Below are 26,070 nucleotides of genomic sequence, written 5' to 3'. Positions count from 1 at the left end.
AGGACACACAACACACCGAAATAAATTCCTTGGATTATCGGTTTAAACAGTAAACTGAATGAGTTTGGGTAGGCTTAATCTATTTGCTCTCAGAAGTGGGTCAACAGTAGTATAGAGTACAAGCCCAGAGGGCATTGTTGTTTCAGAATGGGAAATCAATATTCAGTGAAATTGAAGGTGGTCTCAAGGTGAAGGATTTGGGGAGACTGTCTATCACTGGGAGAATCACTCTAAGTAACTGTGGTACTCACGGTCTGTGGTTGGAAAAAAATCTGCACTCCACTATCTGGGAGGTAGAATGGCTAAGTTCCTGATACGTTGTTGTTATAGAATTTATACATGTGGAACTTTATTTATTTTTAATTAGACATACAGCATGGTTACAGGCCCTTCTGGCCAAATGAGCCCGCGCTGCCCAATTACACCCACATGACCATTAACCTACTAACCCACAAGTCTTTAGAATGTGGGAGGAAACCAGAGTACTCGGAGGAAACTCATGCAGTCACAGGGAGAGCTTACAGACAGCAGCAGAATTGAGCCTGGGTCGCCAGCACTATAACAGCGTTACACTAACTGCAGATAAAGCAAGTTTCAGTGATGCTAACAATGATATCACACTGCCACCAAACCCCCATCGAGCTGACTAATGGCCTGAAGAAAAATATATTTGGCCTGGGCTGTATGGTTCCAGATCCATCAACATGGTTGGTTCATAATCACCATAGTTTATGAACATTCAGGCATAGACTATACATGTCAGCATTGCTGGTAATGTCTGTACACTCTGAATGAATAAAAGTATCTTCTTTGCCTTTTACACAAAATAAGTGAAGAAGGTATGGTACACTTTGTGACAAAATTCTCAAAGTATCAGCAAGAACATGTTCTGCCATTCTCCTTATAGCTGCTTTGATTCTGTTGCAAATCAAACATAAAAAGAGCTGGAAATACTGAAAGGTCAGCCAGCATCTGTGGAGAGAAATAAATTGGTTTATTATTGTCACAAGTATTGAGCTGCAGTGAAAAGCTTTATTTTGCATGCCATCCATTATCGACCACTTCAGCACAACAGCACATTGAGTACAAGGCAAAATATTAACAGAATGCAAAATAAGATGTGTCAGTTTCAGAGAAAGCGCAATGCAGGCAAACAATGACAAAGTCAAGAATGCATCCCAACAGACCAGGAGACCACTGAACAGTCTTCTAACAGCTGGAGAGAAGCTGTCCTTCAGACCGACCTTTCTATCTTCTGCTCGATGGGAGAAGAGAGAATGTCCCGAGAGGGTGGGGTCTTTGAATATGCTGGGTGTTTTTACGAAGGCAGCACGAAGTGCAGACAGAGTCCATGGGAGGGGAGGATGGTTTCTGTGACGGGCCGAGCAATGTTCACAATTCTGCAGTTTCTTGCAGTCATGAGCAGTGCAGTCGCCATACCATGTTGTGATGCATCAGACAGGATGTTTTCTGTCACTCATCAATAAAAATTGTGAGAATCAAAAGGGGTATGCCAAATGTCTTTCGCCTTCTAAAGAGGTGGGGGCACTGGCGAACTGTCCTGGCCGTGGCATCTACGTAGTTCGATCAGTTCAGGATATTGGTGATGCTCACTCCTAGAAACATGAACCTTTCAACCCTTTTGACCTCTGCACCTTTCAAGTAAACGGGAGCATGTGCACCAACACCACCCCGGCCCCTCCTTCCTGAAGCCAATAACCACGATTACTGTTACTAAAACATGCTTTTAATTTAGTTGCAAATGTATAAATGTGGGACAATATATCGACAACGTAACCATTCCACTTACCAGGTAAAGTTCCCTTTCCCATCCACAGACTGGGTGTGCCACAGTTAATTGCTCACCTGCTATTTTTAGAATATTGTTTTTATTCTAGATTTCCACTCAACTTTGCATGAAAGCTATTAATTAGCCCGAACTTTAAGGCAATATCCCATTGTTCTGCAATGAATGTCAGAGGTAATAAATTCTCCCCATCCTTTGAAGTCTTCTTAAATTAACCTGTAGCCAATACAACTTGTTATTTTACTGTACAGCTTGTTATTTTACTGTATTTTAATCAATCGGGTATGGGGCTGCGCTGTTTGAGAGTAAGGAGGAGCAGGTCAAGATATAGATTGCAAAAGGGGCAGTCAGATCCAATTATAGGAGGGGTAGAGGGGAGACAGGGGGCTGGAAAAGGAAGAATCTGATAGGAGAGGAGAGTGGACCATGGGAGAAAAAGGAGGAGGGGCACCACGGGGAGATCAGAGGCCAGAGTGGGGGATTGACGAAGAGGGAAGGAGAGGGGGGAAATGCCATAAGCAGGAGAAATCGGTGTTCATGCCAACCAGTTGAAGGCTACCTGGATGGAACAGGAGGTGTTGCTCCTCCAACCTGAGAATGGCCTCAAACTGAAGAAGGCGCCACGGACTGCCATGTCAGAACTGGAAAGGGGAAAGGAATTATAATGGTTGGCCACTGGGATATCTCACTTTTGCCGGATGGAGCAGAGGTGCTCGACAAAGCATTCCCCCAGTGTAGAGGAGGCTGCATCAGGAGCACTGGATACTGTAGATGACCCTAACAGATGAGGCAACACTTCGCAGGTGAAGTGTTGCCTCATCTGGAAGGACTGTTTGGGACCCTGAATAGAGATAAGGGAAGTGGTGAATGGGCAGAGATAAGTGCCAGGAGGGAGATTAGTAGGGAGGGACAAATGGGAAAACGGAGAGTGGGGGGGGGGAGTAAAGGTGTTTGGTGATAGGGTAACATTGGAGATGACATAAATTGTGGAGAATGATGTGTTGCATGCAGAGGCTCATGACGCAGGTGAGGCAAGAGGAACTATTAAAGTGATGGGAAGATGGGGTGACTGTGAATGTCTGGGAAATGGAGGTGGTGTGGTTGAGGCCAGCATCAATGGTAGAGGAAGAGAAACCCCATTCTTTGAAGAAGGGAGGCATCTCTGATGTCCTGGAATGGAAAGCATCATTCTGGAAACAGTTGCAGCAGAGATGAACTGAGAAAAAAGAATGGAATTTTTACAGGAGACAGTGTGGGAAGAGGTATAGTCAAAATAGTCATAGGAATTGATAGGTTTATAAAAGATGTTAATAGACAGTTTGTCTCCAGAGATAGAGACAGAGATTGAGAAAGGGGAGAGATGTGGCAGAAGATGGCGGCGCGATGCAGCTCGCAGTGGCCACTCCGGTGGTGATGTCTGTTATTTGTCAGGTAGGGTGCCGTGCACAATCCTGATTTGATGAAGACGGATGTGAGAGCACGGAGGAACATCTGGTGAAACTTCTGAAATGCCTGATTCACTGCTGCTGCTACTCTGTGGTCCAGGATCTCCGGAGGGGAAGGCCCCGAGTCCTCGGCTTTGCTTGTTGCTTGGCGGCCGGGGTGGGGTCGAAGCACTCGGCAGAGGATGGTGCTCGGAGAGGCTGTGTCGGAGGCTCGAAGTTTTCAGACGGGCTCAGAGTCAGCTGCGGTCGGGTGCTTCCAATGGTGCTGCATCGGCCAGTTGGCAGCGCTTGGAGGTTCATGGCGGGGAGAGTTCCTCCCTTCTGCCGCCTGCGTGGGATGATGAGTCTATCGGGACTTTGAGACTTCTTCTTACCGTGCCCGTGGTCTGTTCTTTATCAAATTCTGCTATTGCTTTGCACTGTTGTAACCATATGTTATAATTATGTGGTTTTGTCAGTTTTAGTCTTGGTTTGTCCTGTGTTTTCTTGTGATACCATTCTGGAGGAACATTGTATCATTTTTTAATGCATGCATTTCTAAATGACAATAAACAAAAACTGAACTGAACTGAAATGGACCAAGTGAATTTAAGGACAGAATGGAAGTTGGAGACAATTGATGAAATTGACGGAACTGCAACCCACGGCCACACCTCGAGTTTGAAGAAAGTGGAAGAAGCTGAAAGAAAAATTGTTGAGGGTGATGACCATTTCTGCCAAACCAAGGAAAGGTGATAGTGAGGTCTGTTGTCAAGAAAGCAGCAGTGATCTTTGAGGCTTTCATAATGGAGGACAGAAGTGCATGGGGATTAGACATCCATAGTGAAAATAAGGCGACCAGGGACAGGAAATTGGAAGTTGTTGAGGAGGTAGAGAGAATGAGAAGTGTCACAGATGTCAGTTTGAACGGACTGAACTGGGGGGGGGGGGGGCAAAATTACGTTAAAGTATACAGACACGAGTTCTTGAGGCAAAAACAATGGACCTACCTGGTCAGGTCTGTGGATCATCGGTAGGAGGTAGAAATGAGCAGTGCGGGGTAAGGGAACTACAAAGTTGGCGGCAGTGGAGGGGAGATCTCCAGAGTTGATGAGGTTGGTGATGGTGCACGGAAAATAGCCTGATGGTCCCCAGTGGGGTCCTTTCAAGGGGTAAGTAAGAAGAGGTATCAGAGCTGCCACCTGTCCTCAGCAAGGTAGAGATCTGTCCACCACACAACAGCACCCACTTTGTACACAGGTTTTATGGTGAGGTTGGAATTGGTGCATAAAGTGTAGAGGGCAGGATGTTCGGGGGAGGGGGGGTTGAATTACTTAGATCACATTTCTTCTCTATTCTGATGACCGATCTAAACAACTGAATCATTCAACCATGTCTGCATGATTTTATGCATCACAAGCATAAAACCATAAAATGGGATAACTTTACTCAACTTCACTCACCCCATCCCTGAATTGTTCCCACAAACTATGGATTCACTTTCAAGGACTCTTCACCTCATATTCTCAATATTTATTGTTAATTAATTTATTTTTTTCCTTTGTATTTACTTTATTGTCGCCAATTGATACTAGAGCGTACAATCATCACAGCGATATTTGATTCTGCGCTTCGCGCTCCCTTTACTTGCATATTGGTTGTTTGCCCGTCCTGTTGTGTGTAGTGTTTCATTAATTCTATTACGTTTCTTGGATTCACTGTGTATGCCCGCAAGAAAATGGATGTCAGGGTTGCCTATGTTGACATACACGTACTTTGTCAATAAACACACTGAATGCTGCCACGTGAGTGGGTGTTCCAGGTGTCCAGGTATACCTAATAGTGACCACTCACTTTTATTTGCAGTTTCTCTCCTTTTGCACACTGATTTGTCAGTCTTTACTAATGTATAGATTTTCATGAATATTTTCCTGTAAATGCCTGCAAGAAAAAGAATCCCAAGGTAGTACAATATATGGCGGCGTACATATACACATATTCATGCATATACATACATACACACGCACATATACACACACACACACACTTCAATAATACTTTGACATTGACAGCAAAATACAATGAATATCAAGTGCTAAGGGATGGGATGACAGTGATAGATACAGGTCATTATTACCCAGCACAAAAAGCAGTTTTCAGTCACGCACACCCACTCACCACCTCAGCAACAGAAAGTGCAACTCAGTGCTAGTTTGGTACAAACAGTCCCACCTCTGCAGTTGGTGTGGTTGGAACTCTAACGTCAGAGTTAACTGACCAGTCTCACTTCCCTGCAACATTGCAATAATTATCACTTACTTGTTTTATCACAGTTCTGCTAATTTTTTTTTGTTAAAAAGTGACAGCCTGAAAAACTGACACCCAAGCAGCTTGCAGAAAGCCCACACCAACTTGTTATTCACGTATAATGCAGAACTTTAATAATTATAATGGACTACATTCAGTGGCCACTTTATTAGGTACAGCAGCACAGTGCTTGTTAACCCAAATATCTTATCAGCCAATCATATGGCAGCAACTCAATGCATAAAAGCAACATAGTGAACAGGTTCAGTTGTTACTCACACCAAACATCAGAATGGGGAAGAAATGAGATCTAAGTGACTTTGACCATGTAATAATGATTGTTGGTGCCAGACGGGGTGATTTGAGTATCACAGAAACTGCTGATTTCCTAGGATTTCCACACACAGCAGCCTCTAGAGAATGGTGTAAAAGAAACGTCTGGTGAGCAGTTCTGTGGGCGAAAAGACCTTGTTAATGAGATCAGAGGACAATGGACAGAAAAGTGACAGTAACTCAAATAACCACACATTACAACCGTGGTGTGCAGAAGAGCATCGGCAAAAGCACAACATGAACTTTGAAGGCTTCAGCAGCAGCAGAAGGCCACCAACAAACAGTAAGGCCACTTTATTAGGTACACAAGGTACTAATAAAGTGGCTACTGAGTGTATACACATTTTTTGTTGCAAAATTTGCCCTCTTTTTTACATTGGTTGTTTGTCAGACTTTGTGTGTAGTTTTTCAGAAATTCTATTCTATTTATTTTCTTGTTATTGCCTACAGTTCTGCAGTAGGTGTGGTTAAAACTCTAACAGCAGACCTAATTGACCAGCCTCACTTCTCTGTGACAGTGAAGTAATTATCACTTACTTGTTTTATCTCAGCCCTGCTCATTTTTCAAATTTGACAGCATCCTTCACTCTCAGCCTGTAACACCGACACCCTAGTTATCTTAGTTAGCCCGCACCAACTTGTTACTCATGTATAATGCAGAACTTGAATTATAATGGACTATAATTGACAGAAAAATGATTTACATGCATCACTAAAGTTTTTTTAAAAAAGCATTTCTAAGTGGGAGAGGGGGAGTGATGGCAAGGCAAAGAGTAGCTGCAATTGAGTGAAAACATGACTTGGTCATGCTGAGTGCTTTACTATGTGACAAGACATTGCTATAGCGACATTCAAGGTGCAAATCCCACTGGCAATACATTTAAGGTAGTACTATAAATCGCCACTTGCAAATTCTCTCTTCACCATTATAAACCTGTCAGCGCCATGACAGGACAACTGTTAATGAACTGAAATTCCCCGGCATCTGCTCTGTTACAATTAATTAATCAACACTCAAGTTATTGGGAGTTGAAGACAATAGAGTCCACGTGTTATAAAAAGGCAATATTTTATTGATATAATTTCTAAGTTCTCACAAAAAAAACAGCTGTAAATTATCTTCAGAAGGTCAGATGTCTAGCATTCTAGCACACTGCAATGCAGCGTGCAGTGACAAGCTTACGATTCCTTAGAAAGGCTATTCATTAAAGGAAGGCAGACAGACATCGCCCACATGGGAGACAAGAAGCTTGGGGTGGTTTGAAACAAGAGTGAAAATTTATTCCAAGCAACACCTGCCTATCAGTCAGAGGCACAGAGGGAGAAACTCTCTGGCCAGATTGTTAGAGTGCGTTACCAAAGGTGATTAGGAGAGAGACTGAACCTCAAGAGAGGCCTGTCATAATGCAAAACTGTAAATTCAATGATATAATGCAATATACCACTCGGAACAGATAGGTAAGAACTCAGCAGCAGCTTGAGGCAGACGAGGCAGATAACTCATTCTAAACTACTCATGTCAAACTTCAGACACATAGATCATGCAGGGATTAGGATCTAAGTGAGGCATTCAGTCCAGTCCATTTTATCCACCTACGTTGTATCCCTGCTTGCTGACTGACCTGATAAGACAACATTTTAGAAAAAAAGCCCAACTCTCCCCTTCCTTCCACTTGCTGTTTCTCCCCCCGCACAACAATTGTGTACGTGTGCTCTGCATCTGCACCACCCCTCGCCCCCACCGCTCAATATAATGGCAAGTTCACAGGTTCACAAGAGAGACCAGCTTCCTCTCAGTGAAGAAACGATGTGACTGAATTTTCGGCTCTTCGGTCTTTTTTTGAAAGTAGGCCAGGACTGAGGGAGTGTCCTTCTTGCTGTCATCCTCCTCCTCATCGTCCCTGCACAGATAAAACAAGTATCAGATCAGCAGGTTGGAGAATAGGAGTTCGTACTCCACTTCCCAACACTGGAAAGTGTCAGTAACGAATGAACAACTGGACTGAGCCTCACCAACGCACACTCGTAGAACAGGAAGGGTTGGCACAGTACAGTCTGTTTATTAATCAAACATGCTGACAATAAAACAAAATTATGCTGACAATGAAACAAAACCAATGGGCTCACTTCCAAGGACTCTACAACTCAGGTATTCAGTAATATTTATTTACTATTTATTATTTTTTTTATTTGTACAGATTGTCTTTGTACATCGGTTGCTTGTCGGTCTTCATTTGTGTAGTTTTTCATTGATCCAATTGTATTTCTTTGTCTCATTGGGAATGCCTACAAGGAAATGAACTGCAGGGTAGTATATGGTGACATATACGTATATTGATAATAAAATTACTTTCAACTTGAGCTTTGAAAATTTATGAGGTTTGAACAACTGCCCTCATCATTCAGAAACAAGAGAAAATCTGCAGAATCTAGAAATCTAAGCAACACATACAAAATGCTGCAGGAACTTTGCAGGCCCGGTTCTAAGGAAGGGTCTTGGCCCAAAATATCAACTGTGTACTATTTTCCATAGATACTGCCTGGTTTGCTAAGCTCCTCTGGTATTTTGTGTGTTGCCCTCATCATTCAATGGATTTTGAGGACTGAAGAACCTCAATTAGATCAGCTGCATGGGACTGTACCTACAAGAAGAGATCAGAGACTATATATTCTGTGGTGAGCAACTTCACTCCCAAATGCAAGTTCTTCCTCCTGCCCATCAGATGTGTGATGAAATTCATTCCTCTTTCTTGCTCCAGCAACAAGCAAGCTTGACATCATTACAGACAAAACAACTCACTCAAATGGCATTCCATTACAAGTCTTAACGAATGACTGCAGCGGTTTACTGCAACAATTCCCAGTCCCTCAAAACTTGCGCTACCTCAGCAGGTGTGCGCAGACTTCATTACTAACCAGCTCCACCACACCACGTCATCCAACTTGGACAGACATCGTCATTCCTTCATTGTTGTTGGATTCCTAAATCATTGGTCACAGCACCTACCAAGACTGTAAGAGTACCTTCATCACACAATTCATTCACACCATTCCTGTTTTCAGGAGTTACTAGGAACTGAGTACTAAATAATCAATCCTGCCAGCAACAGCGCAGCCCAAACATTTTTTGATATATAAATGAAATTAAAACTGCACTGTCTGCCAGTATCCTGTGCATACAAAGCTTCATGTTGGCTCAACACAAAGATTGTCCCTTATCCTCCAGTAATGCAAAATCTGAATGAAGCTTGCAGGACGGAATGGGGAATGTAAAATAAAAAGCACACTGCAAAAATAGCAACGTGCATTTCACATTGAGCTTGAAAGATATTGTCGAAGAAGATTTATCTTGGCTCCGACTGGCAATACCTGATCCTAACAAGAGTATCAAAGCTGGGACATTTTCATTCCTGAACACTAACATCTTAACCTTGGCTTGTATTGTAGGAAGTGAAGTCCTGTTAATACAATGTTATTAAGTATTATCACCAGCTTACCCGTAATAACAAAGGACAAAATGAGCACAATAGATTCCAAATATTCTGAGATATGCATTACAGAAATAAGGAAAATAGTAAACAAAAAGGCACTGTAAAACCTGAAGAAGAGTAATCTCATGTATTTTATACTGAATGTCAATATCTGAACGTTTGAAGTCCAGTAGCAGTGTGTCCTATGCAATCATTTGCAACAGCAAACAGCTCAAATCCCTAGAATCAAAAAGGGGGAAATAAAACTATAAACAAGACATTCTGCAGATGCTGGAGGGGACAAAAAATCTGCAGGGGAGAAAAAACCACTGACGCTTTTAATCAAAATGGACACTTTAACATACATCTTCAACTAGATTGAAGGAACAGAGTAATCACTAGTAGAGAACTTTTAAAAATTGCAAAAGAAAGACAGTACTTTGTGACTAAAATAAGAGTAGGCCAATTCCACGAACTGCGACTGCATCACAAGCTGGGCAGTATGACAATTCCATCTGGAAAATGATTAACATCTTAAGACCATTAGACATAGGAGCAGAATTAGGACATTCAGCTCATCAAGTCAGTTCTGTCATTCAATCATGGCTGATTTATTATGCCTCTGCCTTCTCCCCATAGCCTTCGACACGCTTGCTAATTAAGAACCTTTCACCCTCCGCTTTAAGTGTACCCAAAGGCTTGGTCTCCAAGGCCGTCAGTGGCAATATCTTCCACAGATTTGTCACCCTGTAGCTAGAGAAATTCCTTCTCATCCTTATGTCCATATTATCTGGTTCAATACTCCCTCACTATTGGAAACATCCTCTCCACACTCTCTCTGTCTAAATCTTTCAATACTCAATAAGTTTCAATGAGATTCCACCTCATTCTTCTAAACTCCAGCGAGTACAGGCCCTAAGTTATCAAATTATTCTCATACATTAATCCTTCATTCCCAGGATCATTCTCATAAACCTCCTCTGGACCCTCTCCAATGCCAGCACATCATCCTTTCTGAGATAAAGCACTCAAGATTATTCACAATACTCCAAGTGCAGTCTGACCAATGCCTTATAAAGCACTATAAGGTAAAGGTGCAAAACACACGTAACACCTAGGCCTAAAGAAGGTTCAAATAACCTGCTTTGGTAATTCTAATTGCAAATCCGGTTTCAAATTAAATTTGAATCACGTACAAATCTTTTATGATCTGCCCCAACAATAGGTCATTGGTAAAGAAAACAGAACATTGGATATAGTGCAACACCTAAATACATAAATAGATGACACCATAAAAATGCAGAAGTCACAAAGCATAAATTTTCAAGAGATACATTTTTAATGTCACTGCTGGAATCTTGTACTTTTTGGACCAATTAACTCAATTTCTTATGCTCTCGGGAGAACTATTAGTATCTGACAGGAAGAAATAGATTCCTTCACAAAGCACCTTCTATGAGCTCAAAATATCCTGAAGAGTTTTAGTCCAAGTTATATGAGAGCACAGCTACCATTGTTATACTGGGAAATGTGGCAACTAAATTATGCACAACACAAGTACCTTAAACAGTTATGGCAGTTACAAAATTAATAAACGGCCATCTGTGTTAGGGGAGACAGTGAGATTGACAAGTCCAAAACAGTCGGAGAACTTGTCTTGAAGAGAGCCACAGGATCTTTGGCATCTACTTCAGAAGGCAATTCAATTAATACCTAGCTCAAAAGATGTTGGCTCTGCACTGAAGAACAACATGATCACATGCTCAACCCTCAACAGAGTGCATTGAACACAACCAAACTGAAATGTGAAAAGTGCTACCACAGCCAGAGCATAATGAATACCGTCACAGTAAGGTTATTGATGAGCTGTAATCCTGGTTTCTTTGCCCTCACCATCCACTTTTCTCATCAAGAACAAAACTACAAAAGTAGGTGTTATAAAGCCCTTACACAGAATTTTTCTTTTTAAATCTTTTTATTAATTATTATTGAAAATCGACAACAGAGAAAAATACATCAAAATAATCAAGACAACATATCCATATGTAGAATAAGAGTTAAACTATCAACCAGGCTGAACAGTATATCAATAATAATAAATAAAAAACAAAGTGCTAAAGCTTTTTTTTAATGGAAAAAAGAAAGAAAAAAAAACCCCTACTAACTAAAACAGAAAAAAACCCCTAATAACTAAAAAAAAAACGCCCATTTGGAGCACAAACCCGGAGCTATACGCCATACAAGGAGATGGCACTTGCATATCAATCCTCCGGAAAAATCAGCTAGGATTCAAAGCAACTCAACTAGCCTCATAACATTCAAGCCCAAGCTGCATGGAGGAAGACTACTGCTGAATCTCAGGGGCCCCAACAGCTTTATTCCTCTCCATAGATGCTACCCGACCTGCTGAGTTCCTCCAGCATTTTGTATTGTTCCTCTGGACTTCTAGCATCTTCAGAATCTCTAATCAATAAATATGTTTAACATGATTACTAAAATAAATTCTGAAAAGCATGTGGAGTTGCAAGTTGAGGCTTCACTAATGGGTGCAGCAGAGAAATACATGTTGTACATCTAACAGGTCACTTCCAACAAGCGCGTCTATGATAATGAAGTCAAGGCTATTTTCCTTGCTCCCATTAACAGCAGAGCAGATATGGGACGACCAGATTGATTAGTCAGTAATAAGTTTGTGAATGGAGGGGGTAGAAGGAAAATCAACTCTGGAATTACTCAAGGAGCTCCCATTCACTTGTGGGGTGGGGGGCAGTGAGAGGGTAAAAGAATTTTGTAAAGGAGATTTTTTTTCCCCCAGGGTGGAAATGGGTGTAATTTTAAAGTGACTGAAGTAACGTATGGGGGGAATGCCAGAAGTAGTGTTTTTCTTTTATACACAGGGCTGGGTGCATGGAACATGCTGCCGGGGTGATGGTAGAGGGTGATTCATTATGGACATTTAAAAGAATCTTAAGTAGGCACATTGATGAAAGAAAAATGGAGGGCAATGTAGGAGGGTGGTAACTCTCACAAGATTCTGAAGGAACGTAGCAGGTCAGGCAGCATCTATGGAGAGGAATAAACTGGCAATGTTGCAGACTGAGACCCTTCATAGTGCTCTACCCGAAATGTTGACTGTTTATTCCTCTCCGTAGACGTTGCCTGACCTGCTCAGTTCCTCCAGCATTTGCGTGTGATACTCTGTGCTGCATTGTTCTATGCTACTGCACAGCTTATTCCAAACAAAGCTTTGATCTCTTTTCATGTCACAGGAAAGCAGCTGCAGGAGTCACTGCTGTGAAAGTCAAAAACCCAAAGGTTAAAAACAAAGGTGACAGCAGTTGCTTTTTCTCCTGCCGTGCTAAAACAAACTGCCTGTTTGGAGCCGGAAAAGGGGGACACCAAACATAAATAAAATCAATGCAAATCACTTAGTAAACCCATCAGCTGGAGGACTGCAGTCAAAGCAGACAAGGTGAAAGCAGGGAGAACAGATCATTCATCAAACAGCTGTACTGGCAGTCAGAAGACATCCATCAGATCACTGATTCAGACTCCTGCAGTTCACAGCTTCCCAATGAACAAGTTTAATTTCAACATACTACCCGCAAATTAAACTTCCACCCTCTACTGATGAACATCCCTATCCCTCACCAATCATGTAACAATTAACATTACAGTCAACTGCAATTCGAACAAAAATTTAGCTGTGCTTTTTGGCACTAATGCCACCCTTTACACAAGGCATTAGACAAGAGTACTAACAGTAAGAAGTTAAGCAATAACCTACTTGGGAATTTACAAATGAACTATAGAAATGGGGTCAAAAGCTTTAATTCTATTGTCAATTTACTTCAAAAGCTTGATTTAAGTATATAATGTAAGGCAGCATTCTAGATAAATGGTTGAAGAGAATAACTTGCCTTCCTTTAGCCATGCAAACACAAGGAAATCTGCAGATGCTGGAATTTCAAGCAACACACATAAAAATTGCTGGTGTCGCAGCAGGCCAGACAGCGTCTATAGGAAGAGGTACAGTCGACATTTCGGGCTGAGACCCTTCATCAGGACTAACTGAAAGAAGAGCTAGTAAGAGATTTGAAAGTGAGAGGGGGAGAGGGAGATCCGAAATGATAGGAGAAGACAGGAGGGGGAGGGATGGAGCTAAGAGCTGTAAAGTTGATTGGCAAAAGGAATATGAGAGGATCATGGGACAGGAGGCCTAGGGAGAAAGAAAGGGGGAGGTGGGGAAGCACAGAGGATGAGCAAGGAGTATAGTGAGAGGGACAGAGGGAGAAAAAGGAGAGAGAGAAAGAAATAAATAACAGATGGGGTACGAAGGGGATGTGGGGCATTAACGGAAGTTAGAGAAGGCAATGTTTATGCCATCAGGTTGGAGGCTACCCAGACAGAATACAAGGTGTTGTTCCTCCAATCTGAGTGTGGCTTCATCCTGACAGTAGAGGAGGCCGTGGATAGACATATCAGAATGGGAATGGGACATGGAATTAAAATGTGTGGCCACTGGGAGATCCTGTTTTCTCTGGCAGACAAAGATTCCTTTAGCCGTGGTCAGTTGTGGTCTTATCCGGTGGTCGAGAAGATAGTAAAAGGACTCATAATCACAAACACAAGAGATTCTGCAGATGCTGGAAATTCAGAGCAACAAACACAAGAGGCTGGAGGAACTCAGCAGGTCAGGCAGCATCAATGCAGTGGAATAAACAGCTGATGCTTCAGGCTGAGACCCTTCATCAGGGCTGGAATGGAAGAGGAAGATGCCAGAATAAGGGTGGGTACAGGAGGAGGAGCACAAGCTAGTGAGTGATAGGTGAAACCAAGTGAGGTGGAAGGTGGGTACGGAAGGGGAGAAATTGGGAGGTGATAGGTGGAAAAGGTAAAGGGTTGAAGAAGGAATCTTTCAGAAGACGAGAGTGGACCACGCAGAAAGAGACGGAGAAGGGGCATCACCAGTCGGAGGTAAAAGGCATGTAGGCAGAAGAGAAGGGATAAGAGGGGAGCCAGAGTGGGGGACAGAAAACGAGAAATGAGAGGGAGGAGAAATTACTGGAAGTTAGAGAAATCAATGATCATGCCATCAAGTTGGAGGCTACCCAGACGGAATTGGAGGTGCTGCTCCTCCAGTCTGAGAGTGGCACCATGTCAGAATGCAAATGGAAAATAGAATTGAAATTGGTGATTTTAATCTACAGCCACAGGGAATATCCGCCTTTTGAGGCGGACAGAGTGAAAGTGCTGGACTAATGATAATATCTTATGGTCGAACTTATACCATTGTTATTTGTACTAATTTATTCAACTATAACTAGGTGCTTGAGCATCACATTGCAGGTGATAACATCTTATTTATGCAAATGAACATTCTTAACAACACAAGACTGACTCAACTGTAAAATACACTATTTGCATCAAAAGTGGATCACGGGGCTTGAATAAGATTACTAATACATAGGAGCAGAATTAGGTGATTCGGCCCATCAGGTCTGCTCTGTCATTCTCTCATGGCTGATTAATCCTCTCAACACCTTTCTTTTGATTTGTCCCTGTAACCTTTGATGTCCTTACTAATTTAGAACCTATCAACCTCCACGTTAAATATACCCAATGACTTGGCCTCCACAGTTGTCTGTGGCAATGAACTCCACAGGTCCACCACCCCCTGGCTGAAGTTCCTCCTTATTTCTGTTCTAAAGGGACATCCTTCCTTGGTGAAACTATGCCCTTGGGTCCTAGACTCCCTCACTATAAGAAACGTACTCTCCACATCCTTTCAATATTCCACAGATTTCAATGAGATTCCCCCCACCCAAACAACATTCTTCTAAACTCCAGCAAATGCAGGCCCAGAGCCATCAAACATTCTTCATACATTAATCCTTTCACTTCCAGGATCATTCACATGAACCTCCTCTAGACCCTTATTTTTCTTTCTGAAATACTGTACATGATAAAACTTAACAATGTGCAAATTCCACCTTCTACCATGATAATGTATCTGTACCACTTGACCACACTGTTCATGATTACGCAGGGAAACAGAGACATCTGCTGAAATTTTGGAATGTCTGCAGTTTAGAATAACCTGGAATGAAAATCAGGTATATATTCATTGCATTAATATTAAAAACTCCATTAATAATGTAATAGGCAAATGAAATGCTGCACTGAGACATAAAGCTGTAAAGCCTAACTCTTGGTTTGTTTTCAATTAGTTACAACCACCCAAAGCAAAACTTGGGATACTAAAATCACAAAAACCCTACAAAAGCAGGGAATCCAAAACAAAATTAGATAATGCTGAAATAATTCAGCAGGTCAGGTTGTAGATGTGTCAAGAAAAACAGAGTCAACATTTTCAGCTCACTGATTTTACATTTCGGTTCAGTTACATAAGCAGCTTGTAAAGCTGCAGGAAGAGCAGTGGAGAATGTGATCGGGGTAACCACAGGGATAAGCTGTAAATAAGGCTACCTGGCCAATGAGGGAATGGGAGCAGTTAGACCATGAGAAGACAAAAAGCCCACCACAGTTCTGACTGAAACACTGACTGTTTCTCTTCCTACAGATGGGACCTATCACAGTATATCAGCATTTTGTGAGATACGAAAACTAGTCACGATTTGTCTGGACTAGAGTGCATGGGTGGTGGTGAAGACAATCAGCAGGAGCACAGCTCAATGACCAAACGGCCAATGGTCACTTGGACAAAGTACTAAAAAGTTGACAGAATCTGCTGGACTATAGTCTAGCCGATCAAGATGTAAAGGACAAGGCAAAATTAAAACTGACGTAAGCTTTGTAATTTTCGTGTGGCACAGTAGCATAGCAGTTTGCCTAATTTGATTACAGCACCAACGACCCAGGTTCAATTCCCACCGCTGTCTATAAGGAGCCTGTACATTCTTCCCATACACTGCGTGGGTTTCCTCCACGTGCTCTGGTTTCCTCCCACATTCGAAACACTTGTGTGTTACTAGATTAATTGGTCAATATGGATGCAATTGGGCAGCACAGACCCGTTGGGTCAGGACGAATTGTTACTGTGCTGTATCTCTAAATAAAAAAGTAAAAAGTCATTGGCATTGCTTGAAAAATCAGGATAAACTATGGTTTTTGGAGGCTGTTGGGGAATTACGACTTCCACAAATGTGGATTCAGGAATTGTGCACAACAGAAGTATTGACCCTATCCAGTAAAGTGTGCACAAAAGCACTTTCTTTCTAGAACTTGCTGTTGTTTTCAGCTAGGCTATTGATTGCTGACTTTAGGGCACATTAGCTAAGAGGGCCATAAAGGAAAGAGAGGGAGCAGGGTTGATGAGGGCACTAGGTAAAGAGTCACGGATATAATCACAGATGAGAAAAAAAACAAAAAATGTAAAAAGGAGGAAGGGCACTGGTGGGCTGAAGCAAGGGTTGAAGGGTGGGACAAGGAAGGCTGGGGCATGATGGCAGATGGAGTAGATTAACTGATGTTTGAAGTTATGATTTGGTTGCTATTCAGCGGCAATTTGAGGATAAAGGGGAAGCCTTTTAGGACCAAGATGAGGAAAAACTTCTTCACACAGAGAGTGGTGAATCTGTGGAATTCTCTGCCACAGGAAACAGTTGAGGCCAGTTCATTGGCCATATTTAAGAGGGAGTTAGATATGGCCCTTGTGGCTAAAGGGATCAGGGGGTATGGAGAGAAGGCAGGTACAGGGTTCTGAGTTGGATGATCAGCCATGATCATACTGAATTGCGGTGCAGGCTCGAAGGGCCAAATGGCCTACTCCTGCACCTATTTTCTATGTTTCTATACACCATAATAACGCAGTCCTCCACCAACTGGCCCCACCCATGGCAATTCCCCTCCCAAAGAAGGATGGCTGATTATGAAAACGCATTCGAGCTTGAGCCACCACATTGTGGGAGAAAACCAACAGAAAAGTCCTTTGTAATTAGGAATAATCAGCAAGATTGATTTTTAGATTTACCCCCAATGTTGTGATTCAGTATGCACAAGGCATTGCTAACAACAAGGTCTGCTACTTAAACAGGAGATATGACCACGGGCTAAAGAAGAGAATCATTCGTTACCTACCAGTGGACCGGTACTGCACGACTATCCAGGATTGTCTGGGCTGTGCTCCAACTAAAACGCACAAACTGAGGATAACCAAAAACAGGGTCTACGTGGTTCTCCATCCACTCCTTTGTTTTAGGATCTGTAGAAACCAAAGACAATTCAATTTTCAAAAACAGTAAAACAAAATGTAGGAAGTCCTCAATGGCAGTCAAGTCAAAGTCGAAGTAAATTTATTATCAAAATATGGATATGTCTTTTGAGGTGAATTTTCTTGCAGGCATTTACAGGAAAATAAAGAAATATAATAGAATTTTAAAAAACTATACATAAACAAAGAATGCAACCAATGTGCAATAGAAGATGTATTGTGCATGCTGATTCGTAGAGTCCTTGAAAGTGGGTCTGTAGTTTATCGAATCAGTTCACAGTTGTGGTAAGTGAAGTCATCCACACAGGTTCAGGAGCCTGAGAGTTGGAGCATTATAACTGTTCCTGAAATGGTGTGGGACCTAAGGATTCTGTACCCCCTGCTCAAAGATAGTAGCGAGAAAAGAGCGGGAGTTCTTGATGATGGATTCTGCTTTTTTTGTGGTAGTACTCCTTGCTAATGTGATGAACGGTGGGGAGGTCTCCAATATAAATCCCTATTATGCAAGGTATGATTGATTCAGCATTAATTTGTAACACTGCCCCACGTCTCTTCGCCCCTCATTTAATGTTTAACTGCGTCAGATGACTTATAGATTACTTGGGACAGCAAAAACCTCAAGGAGTGACCAGAAGGACACTACACAAAATTACTAAAGACAGTTATCACAAATAATTAAACATGACAAAACCTCAGAATAACTTACACAAGGAAAATCTGGGAATTAAATTAAGCCCAACTGTTACTGAACAAATGAACTATATAACCTATCACCTGGATAAAGCCAAAACAAAAGTGCAGACGTAAGAAAGGGAAAGATTGTTAATATGGGATATGTTACTTTCCATATACAGCATATATAGAACACCCTTTGCACTTCATTATTACAAAGATTCAAATTCCCCGTCAGTGAGAAACCATAATTTTCAGCACACGAAACAATCACAGCATACAGTGTTCTGGCCCGAACAGAAAATGCTGTTTATACCTCCAGTGAGAAATCTACACTGCAGATTAATTCATGTTACACTCAATTTTGTTCTACTGCTCATCACTGAAAGCAACAGATAAAGCTGATCAAGTATTTAATAACGCATTCTACACAGTGGTGAAGAATATGCTTGTCCTGTGTTAGCTTTCCTAACTCCTCTCCCTGTATCACCTGAAAAATAAAAAATCCCACTGTGAGACTTAAATGAACTAAATAGGGAAAGTAGCAAATCAATATTGTAGATTTTGCCATTCATATTATATCAATAGCAAACAACAATATAATGCGCAGCATCAGGCTATTGCAGCAAATACTAAGACTGGACCATTGCCCAAAACATAAATATGTGCTACAAATTCATTTTAACAACGGAGGATCCAAAGAGCCACCTGCATAGAAGCAATTGCTGAGGGTTGTCAGCTTGACTCAATTGCTAACATTTGTATTTTTGTCAGGAAACCGTAGGCTTAAGTCCCACCACGTGTATGTACTTTCTTGGCCAGCACTTCAGAGTAACACCAAGGGAAGACTGCAGCGCTGGGAGAGGCATCTTTTGATTTAATAAAAGATCCACTTGGCTGGTCACATGCCATTTGTAGAACAGAAACAAATCCTATTAACCACCTCTTTAAGAAACAGATTAGAACATAGAATGTTACAGAACAGTACAGGCTCTTTGCCCCACAATGTTGTGCCAAGATCTACCTCACCCTTCCCTCCCACATAGCCCTCCATTTTTCTTTCATCCATGTGCCTAGCTAAAAAGTTTCTTAAAAGTCCCTGAGATATCTGCCTCTACTACCACCCCTCGCACAATATTCTACACACCCAACACACTGTGTAAAAAAAACTTAAATCTAATGCCCCCCCTCCAATACTTTCCTCCAACCACCTTAAAATTATGCCTCCTGGTGTTAGCCATTTCCACCCTGATAAAAAGGCTCAGAATGTTCACTCCATCTATGCCTGTACACCTCTACCAAGTCACGTCTCATCTTCCTTCGCTCCAAAGAGAAAAGCCCTAGCTCGCTCAACCTATCCTGATAAGACATGCTCTCTAATTCAGGCAACATCCTCATCAATCTCTCATGCATCCTTCTGAAAATAAAGGGACCAGAAGCACAATATTCCAAGCATGGTCTAACCAGGGTTTTACAGACTACTACATTACCTCAAGGCTCACCATTAACTCACCAGTTATAAACTTGGTGTCTGTGGAACCTGCTGTGATTTGTTATTTTTATCCACATTGACAATGACTAAATGTTTAAAGCAATTAATTATGATGCTCTTTGGGGCTTCCTGAAGAAGTGACACCACATCATATAATGAATTCATGATACTAGATATCAGCTAATTTGTAAATGTTTGTCCAAAAATCTAATTACTTTCCGAACAAAATTAGCAGTGCTAGTCGATTAAACTTGGTTGCACAGCAACAAGATTTTTTTTTTTACAAACATAAGAAAATCTGCCGATGCTGGAAATCCAAAGCAACGCACACAAAGTGCTGGAGAAACTCAACAGGCCAGGCAGCATCTATGGAAAAGAGTAAACAGTCGATGCTACAGGCCAAGACCTTTCATCTTTCTTTTTAGTCACTTTTCCATTCCTGACACCAATGTGCCTGTTCCATCCAAATACATTGATAAGAAATTTTCTGGATGGCAATTTCTTGGTCAACATCTGACTATCAATGTTAAGCTAATAAAGTGACTAAACATATTAAAAATAAAAATATCATTTAAAACATTTATTATTCTATAAACTTCATAGAATACTTTACATCCTTCAAGACATCAAGGGCAGTATGGTAGTTCAGCAGCTAGCAATACCCTTTACAATACCAGAGTAATCAGGGTTCAATTCACGCTGCTGTATGTAAAGAGTTTCTACATTCTCCCAATGACCATGTGGGATTTCTCCCATTTCCTCCCACATTCCAAAGATATACAGGTTATGGCAACATTTGCGGGATGCCCACAGCACATTCACAGACAGTGTTGGTCATCAAAAAACACGACATATTTCACTGTATGTTTTGATGTACACGTAACAAGAAAAGGTAAATCTTTCTTTCTAAAGCAACGCACACAAAATGCTGGAGGAACTCAGCAGGCCAGGCAGCATCTATGGAAAGGAGTAAATAGTCAGCGGCTGAGACTCTTCATCAGCACTGGTGAAATTTGAGTCTTGATGAAGGGTCTCAGCCCAAAACATCAGCTGTTTTCCATAGATGCTGCCTCGCCTGCTGAGTTCAGCTGGCATTTGTGTGTGCTGCTTTGGATTTCCAGCAACTGCAGATTTTCTTATGTTTTTAACCTTTCTTTCTAAGATGAGGACAATTCCAAGAGCACAAGCTCAATATCAACCAGGACAAAGGAATTCACTTAATGGGAAGTTGCTCATTGGTCTAAATGCTCTTTCCGCTATGTTGTAGCAAAGAGCATTTTCAAAGTGCACTGCAGTTAATGCCTGAGCTACACACCAACAACGCTGCCCACATTATCGTCAAGAGCAAGGTCAACAGGCAAATGACAACATCAGTGTCTGTACATTCTTTTCCCAGATAATATATCATTTTGACTTAGAACATATCATTCTTTCCCTTTGGCATCATTAGGTGTAAATCCTACAATTTCATACTCAACAGAACCTCAAAAATACTTCCAGAGGAATTGCTGTGGTTCCAAACAAAAAAATGGGTTGCTGCCACCTTTTTAGGGGCAATTAGAAAAAGGCAACAGATTTTGGCTTTACTAACAGACTATGACAAATATAAAAAGTGATCAGTTATTACACATGCTATTACAGACAAATGCATAGCAACAGATTTAGTTTTTTTTTAAATCATCCATCTGCCAAAATTATCACAAACTCCCACAGCCCCCGATGACCCCGTGATTTCAGTCTCCGAGGTCGACATGTGAGGACACAAAAAGCATCCAGCCCAGACAGGGTACCTGTCTAAGTACTAAAGACCTGTGCTCATCAACTGGCTGGAGTGTTCACTGAGACCTTTAACCTCTTGCTTTGGCAGTCTGAGGTACCTACCTGCTTCAAGCAGACTTCAATTATACCACTGCCTAAAAGAACGTGGTAACCTGCCTCAATGACTATTGTCCAGTAGCACTTACACCCACAGTGAAGAAGTGTTATGATGAAACACGTCAACTCCTCCCTGAAAAACAACTTGGATCCGCTCCAATTTGCTTACCGAAGAACAGATCCACAGCACACATCACCTCACTGGCTTTTCACTCAACCCTGGAACATCTGGACAGCAAAAAATGCATGCATCAGGATGCTCTTTATTGACTACAGCTCAGCATTCAATATCATCATCTTCTCAAACTAAGCCCTTGGACTCAATACCTCCTTGTGCAACTGGATCCTCGATTTCCTCAGTCAGTTTGGATTGGCAACATCTCCTCCACTATATCCATCAGCACAGGTGCACCACAAGTCTGTGTGTTTAGCCCCTTGATGTGCTTGCTTTACACTTATGACTGTGTGGCTAAGCACAGCTGAAACGCCATATTCAAGTTTGCCGACGACACCACAGCCGTAGGCAGAATCAAGGGTGGCAATGAATCCCTCAATGTCAGCAAGACTAAGGAAATAATTATTGACTTCATGAGCAGGAAACAAGAGTTCCACGAGCCAGCCCTCAGAGGATCAGAGGTGGGGAGGATCAGCAAATTCCTCAGTGTTATTATTTCGGAGGACTTCTCCTGGGCTCAGCATTTAAGTGCAATTACGAAGAAAGCACGGCAGTACCTCTACCACTTCAGGAGCTTGCAGAGAATCGGCACGGTATGGAAAACTTTGACAAACTTCTATAGATGTGTAGTGGAGAGGATATTGACTGGTTGCATCACAGCCTGGTATGGAAACACCAATGCCCTTGAACAGGAAGTCCTACAAAAAGTAGTGGACATAGCCCAGTCCATCACAGGTAAAGCCCTCCCCACCACCGAACGTATCTACACAAAACACTGTTGCAGGAAAACATCATCAGCGACTCCTACTGCCCAGGATATGCTCTATTCTCACTGCTCCCATCCGGAAGGTGGTTCAGGAGGTTCATGACTCACAACACAAGGTTCAGGAACTGTTACTGCTCTTCAACCATCAGCCTCTTGAACCAAAGGTACAAAAACGGTCCAATCGAAAAGGGGAGAAGTGTACTTTGAGAGAGAAAAACAAGCAATCTCTCACTACCTCCTAAATCTCAAAAGCATCCTAAGTAATTAATTGTACAGCCAGATAAAACTATTATTCTACTCAAAAGGTAATCAATAAATATCATACATCAACAACAAAAGCAACTCAGATCGAGAAGTAAAATGTTTGTAAAATGTGACAGGATCAGCTGCTCTCTATCCTTACCAGCCCTTGGAAGATCCAGTATGAACTTCCCAAATCAGCTGTTAATAAGAAACAAACCACTCTCCACTCTACTGTGCCTGTCCCATGACCTCCACCTACTTCCAATTCTCACCATTAGGATAACCCGAGCCATAATCTGGGCTTATGTCTTCTAGATCTTCAACAAACTTCCATGACTGAATGGCATGGTCCCTTGCAACCTGAAGAGGACATGCAAATTAAAAGGTCAGAATCGACATACAATCTCCTGATGTATAAATTTAAACCCAATCCTACTTTAAAATACATTTTAAATGTCATCATGCATTGAAATGTTTTAAGATATATACAGCAACCTTTAAACATTTGTTTGCCAACAAAATACATCAAAAATGTTATTGTATTTCCTAAACATAAACATTAACTGGTGACTTGAACATTATTTTTGTACTTTGAAGAAAACAACCCAATACTGACACCCACTGGTCATACTTTACCATTCAAAAAGAAAATGCATTATTTTAGACCACACCATACATATGACATAGGAGCAGAATTAGGTCATTCAACCCATCGAGTCTGCTCTGCCATCCCATCCTGTTTGAATTATTTTCTCTCTCAACTCCTTTCTCCTGCCTTCTCCCTGTAACCTTTGATACTCTGACTAGTAAAGGACCTATCAAACTCAGCTTTAAATATTACCCAATGACTTTGCCTCCATAGCCATCTGTGCCATGAGTTCCAAAGATCTAAATCCCTCTGGCTAAAGAAATTTCTCCTCAACCCTGTTCTAAAGGGATATCCTTGTATTTTGAGGCTGCACCCTCTGGGCCTAGACTTTCCCAATATACAAAACATCCTCTCCAAGCCAAATCTGAATGGGATCCCTCCTATTCTCTGAAATTCAAGCTTCCTCAGTTCCCCTATAATCCTTTCATGAACTGGCTAAATCTATGCTTCATACTTATTTCAAATGGAAGTGAGCCATTCTATTCACACTGAGTCATTTATCACTTTATATAAGTTACACCAGAAGCGCATTAGACATGGTAGCAGAATTAGGCCATTTGGTCCACCAAGTGGTGGAGCCATCATGGCTGATTATACCAGTCGACCCCATTCCCCTGCCTGCTTCCTGTAACCTTTGACAACCTTACTAATCTGCACAGGAAGGCAGATTACTATCTGAATGGTGTCAAGTTAGGAAAAAGGGAAGTACAATGAGATCTAGGTGTCCGTGTTCATCAGTCACTGAAAGTAAGCATGCAGGTACAGCAGGCAGTGAAGAAAGCTAATGGCATGTTGGCCTTCATAACAAGGGGAATTGAGTATAGGAGCAAAGAGGTCCTTCTGCAGTTGTACAGGGCCCTGGTGAGACCACACCTGGAGTATTGTGTGCAGTTTTGGTCTCCAAATTTGAGGAAGGACATTCTAGCTACTGAGGGAGTGCAGCATAGGTTCACGAGGTTAATTCCCGGGATGCCGGACTGTCATATGTTGAAAGATTGGAGTGACTGGGGTTGTATACACTAGAATTTAGAAGAATGAGAGGGGATCTGATTGAAACATATATTATTAAGGGATTGGATACACTAGAGGCAGGAAACATGTTCCCGATGTTGGGGGAGTCCAGACCTAGAGGCCCCAGTTTAAGAATAAGGGGTAGACAATTTAGTACGGAGTTGAGGAAAAACTTTTTCACACAGAGGGTTGTGGATCTGTGGAATGCTCTGCCTCAGAAGTCAGTGGAGGCCAATTCTCTGGATTCCTTCAAAAAAGAGTTAGGTAGAGCTCTTAAAGATAGCGGAGTGAAGGGATATGGGGAGAAGGCAGGAAAAGGGTACTGATTGTGGATGATCAGCCATGATCACAGTGAATGACGGTGCTGGCTCGAAGGGCTGAATGGCCTACTCCTGCACCTGTTGTCTGTAGTCTAATCAAAAACCTAACAACCTTGGCTTTACTAATACCCAATGAATTGGCCTCCACAGCCATCTGAGGCAATGAATTCCAAAGATTCACCACCAACTGGCTAAAGAAATTCCTCCTTATCAGTTCTAAAGGGACTCCTTCGTCCTTCTAAGTTGTGTCCTCTGGTTCTAGATTCCCCCACTGATGAAGGAATTGGGATGGAGCTCAGGAGGAATGATGGCATCTAACAGCGACTCCATTGCCTGCATCTTCGGATACAGCTCCATTCTACCTTTAATATCTTTATTTTTTCCTTTCAGGGTTCGTTTGAAGAAGCTGACCTGGAGTTACACGCAGGCTTTGGTTCTTTGTGGGAATGGGACCCGTTCTCAGGGTTCCATGACTGGCCGCTATTCCACATGCCAAGGGTTTGGCCTGAGAATCTCAATGGTGTTCGGAAGCCTAAGATCTCGGACCTCTGGAGACGGGTGGATTGAGGGCCGGAGACTTGTGTGTCATCGGGGAGGCTGGAAAATCTTCCGCTGTAAGCCCGAAGACCCAAGGTCTTTGCGATTTTTGGACACAGAGCTCAAAAAAAGTGACAAAATGGACTTTTAAGATCGTAAACTAGAAGGTTGTTGTTATGCCTCCCACTCACTGTGAAAATGAAGGACACCTCCCACTCCCATGCCAGGGAGAGACAGAGAGAACCTGTGGGTTGTCGAATTCAGATGAAATGCGAAGCTTTTGGGGTAACTTTGGTCTGTGTATTTGCTAATGATTAGCACACGCTTGGGCTTGGTGACAGTACCGATGCGCGCTTTTTTTTTGCTGGTGGAGCAAGGGGGGGATCATTGCTCACTGCCGCTTGCGCATAGGAGAGGGGAGCTAGGGGAGGGGACTTTGGGGTTCTCATGTTTAACTGTCACTCATTCTTTGGGGCACTTCTCTGTTTTTGTGAATGTTTTACGAAGAAAAAGCATTTCAGGATGTATATTGTATACATTGCTCTGACATTATCTTGACCACATCTAGTCTATCTGGGTCTTTTAATATCCAGTAGCTTTCAACGAGATCCATCTCTTCCCCCGCACCCCCACCCCGCCAACCAGCTTCTAAATTCCAGCAAGATCAGGGCCACAGCCATCAAACACTCCTCATATATTAACCCTTTCATAATTATTGTAAATCTCGTCTGGACCCTCTCCAATGCCAGCATATTG

At 42.1% G+C, this 26,070-nt stretch overlaps 1 protein-coding gene across 1 annotated transcript in view; it reads right to left on the bottom strand.

The window, feature by feature from the left end:
- Nucleotides 1-6,923: 6,923 nt before the first annotated feature.
- The window catches only part of rnaseh2a (ribonuclease H2, subunit A), a 40,681-nt gene continuing 21,534 nt past the window's right edge, over nt 6,924-26,070 (bottom strand). Inside the window, exons 6-8 of the mRNA XM_072248203.1 lie at nt 23,070-23,157; nt 17,442-17,565; nt 6,924-7,772 (exon numbers count right to left, since the gene is read on the bottom strand). Of these exons, the coding sequence (XP_072104304.1) occupies nt 7,634-7,772; nt 17,442-17,565; nt 23,070-23,157 (351 nt within the window). The 3' untranslated portion in view covers nt 6,924-7,633. The remainder of the gene's footprint in view (nt 7,773-17,441; nt 17,566-23,069; nt 23,158-26,070) is intronic.

The sequence above is a fragment of the Mobula birostris genome, chromosome 32 (genome assembly GCF_030028105.1).
Source record: "Mobula birostris isolate sMobBir1 chromosome 32, sMobBir1.hap1, whole genome shotgun sequence".
In the NCBI taxonomy this organism is placed as follows: Eukaryota; Metazoa; Chordata; class Chondrichthyes; order Myliobatiformes; family Myliobatidae; genus Mobula; species Mobula birostris.
The sequence above is the reverse complement of the archived record's forward strand: the minus strand, read 5'-3'. Positions and strand labels throughout refer to the sequence as shown.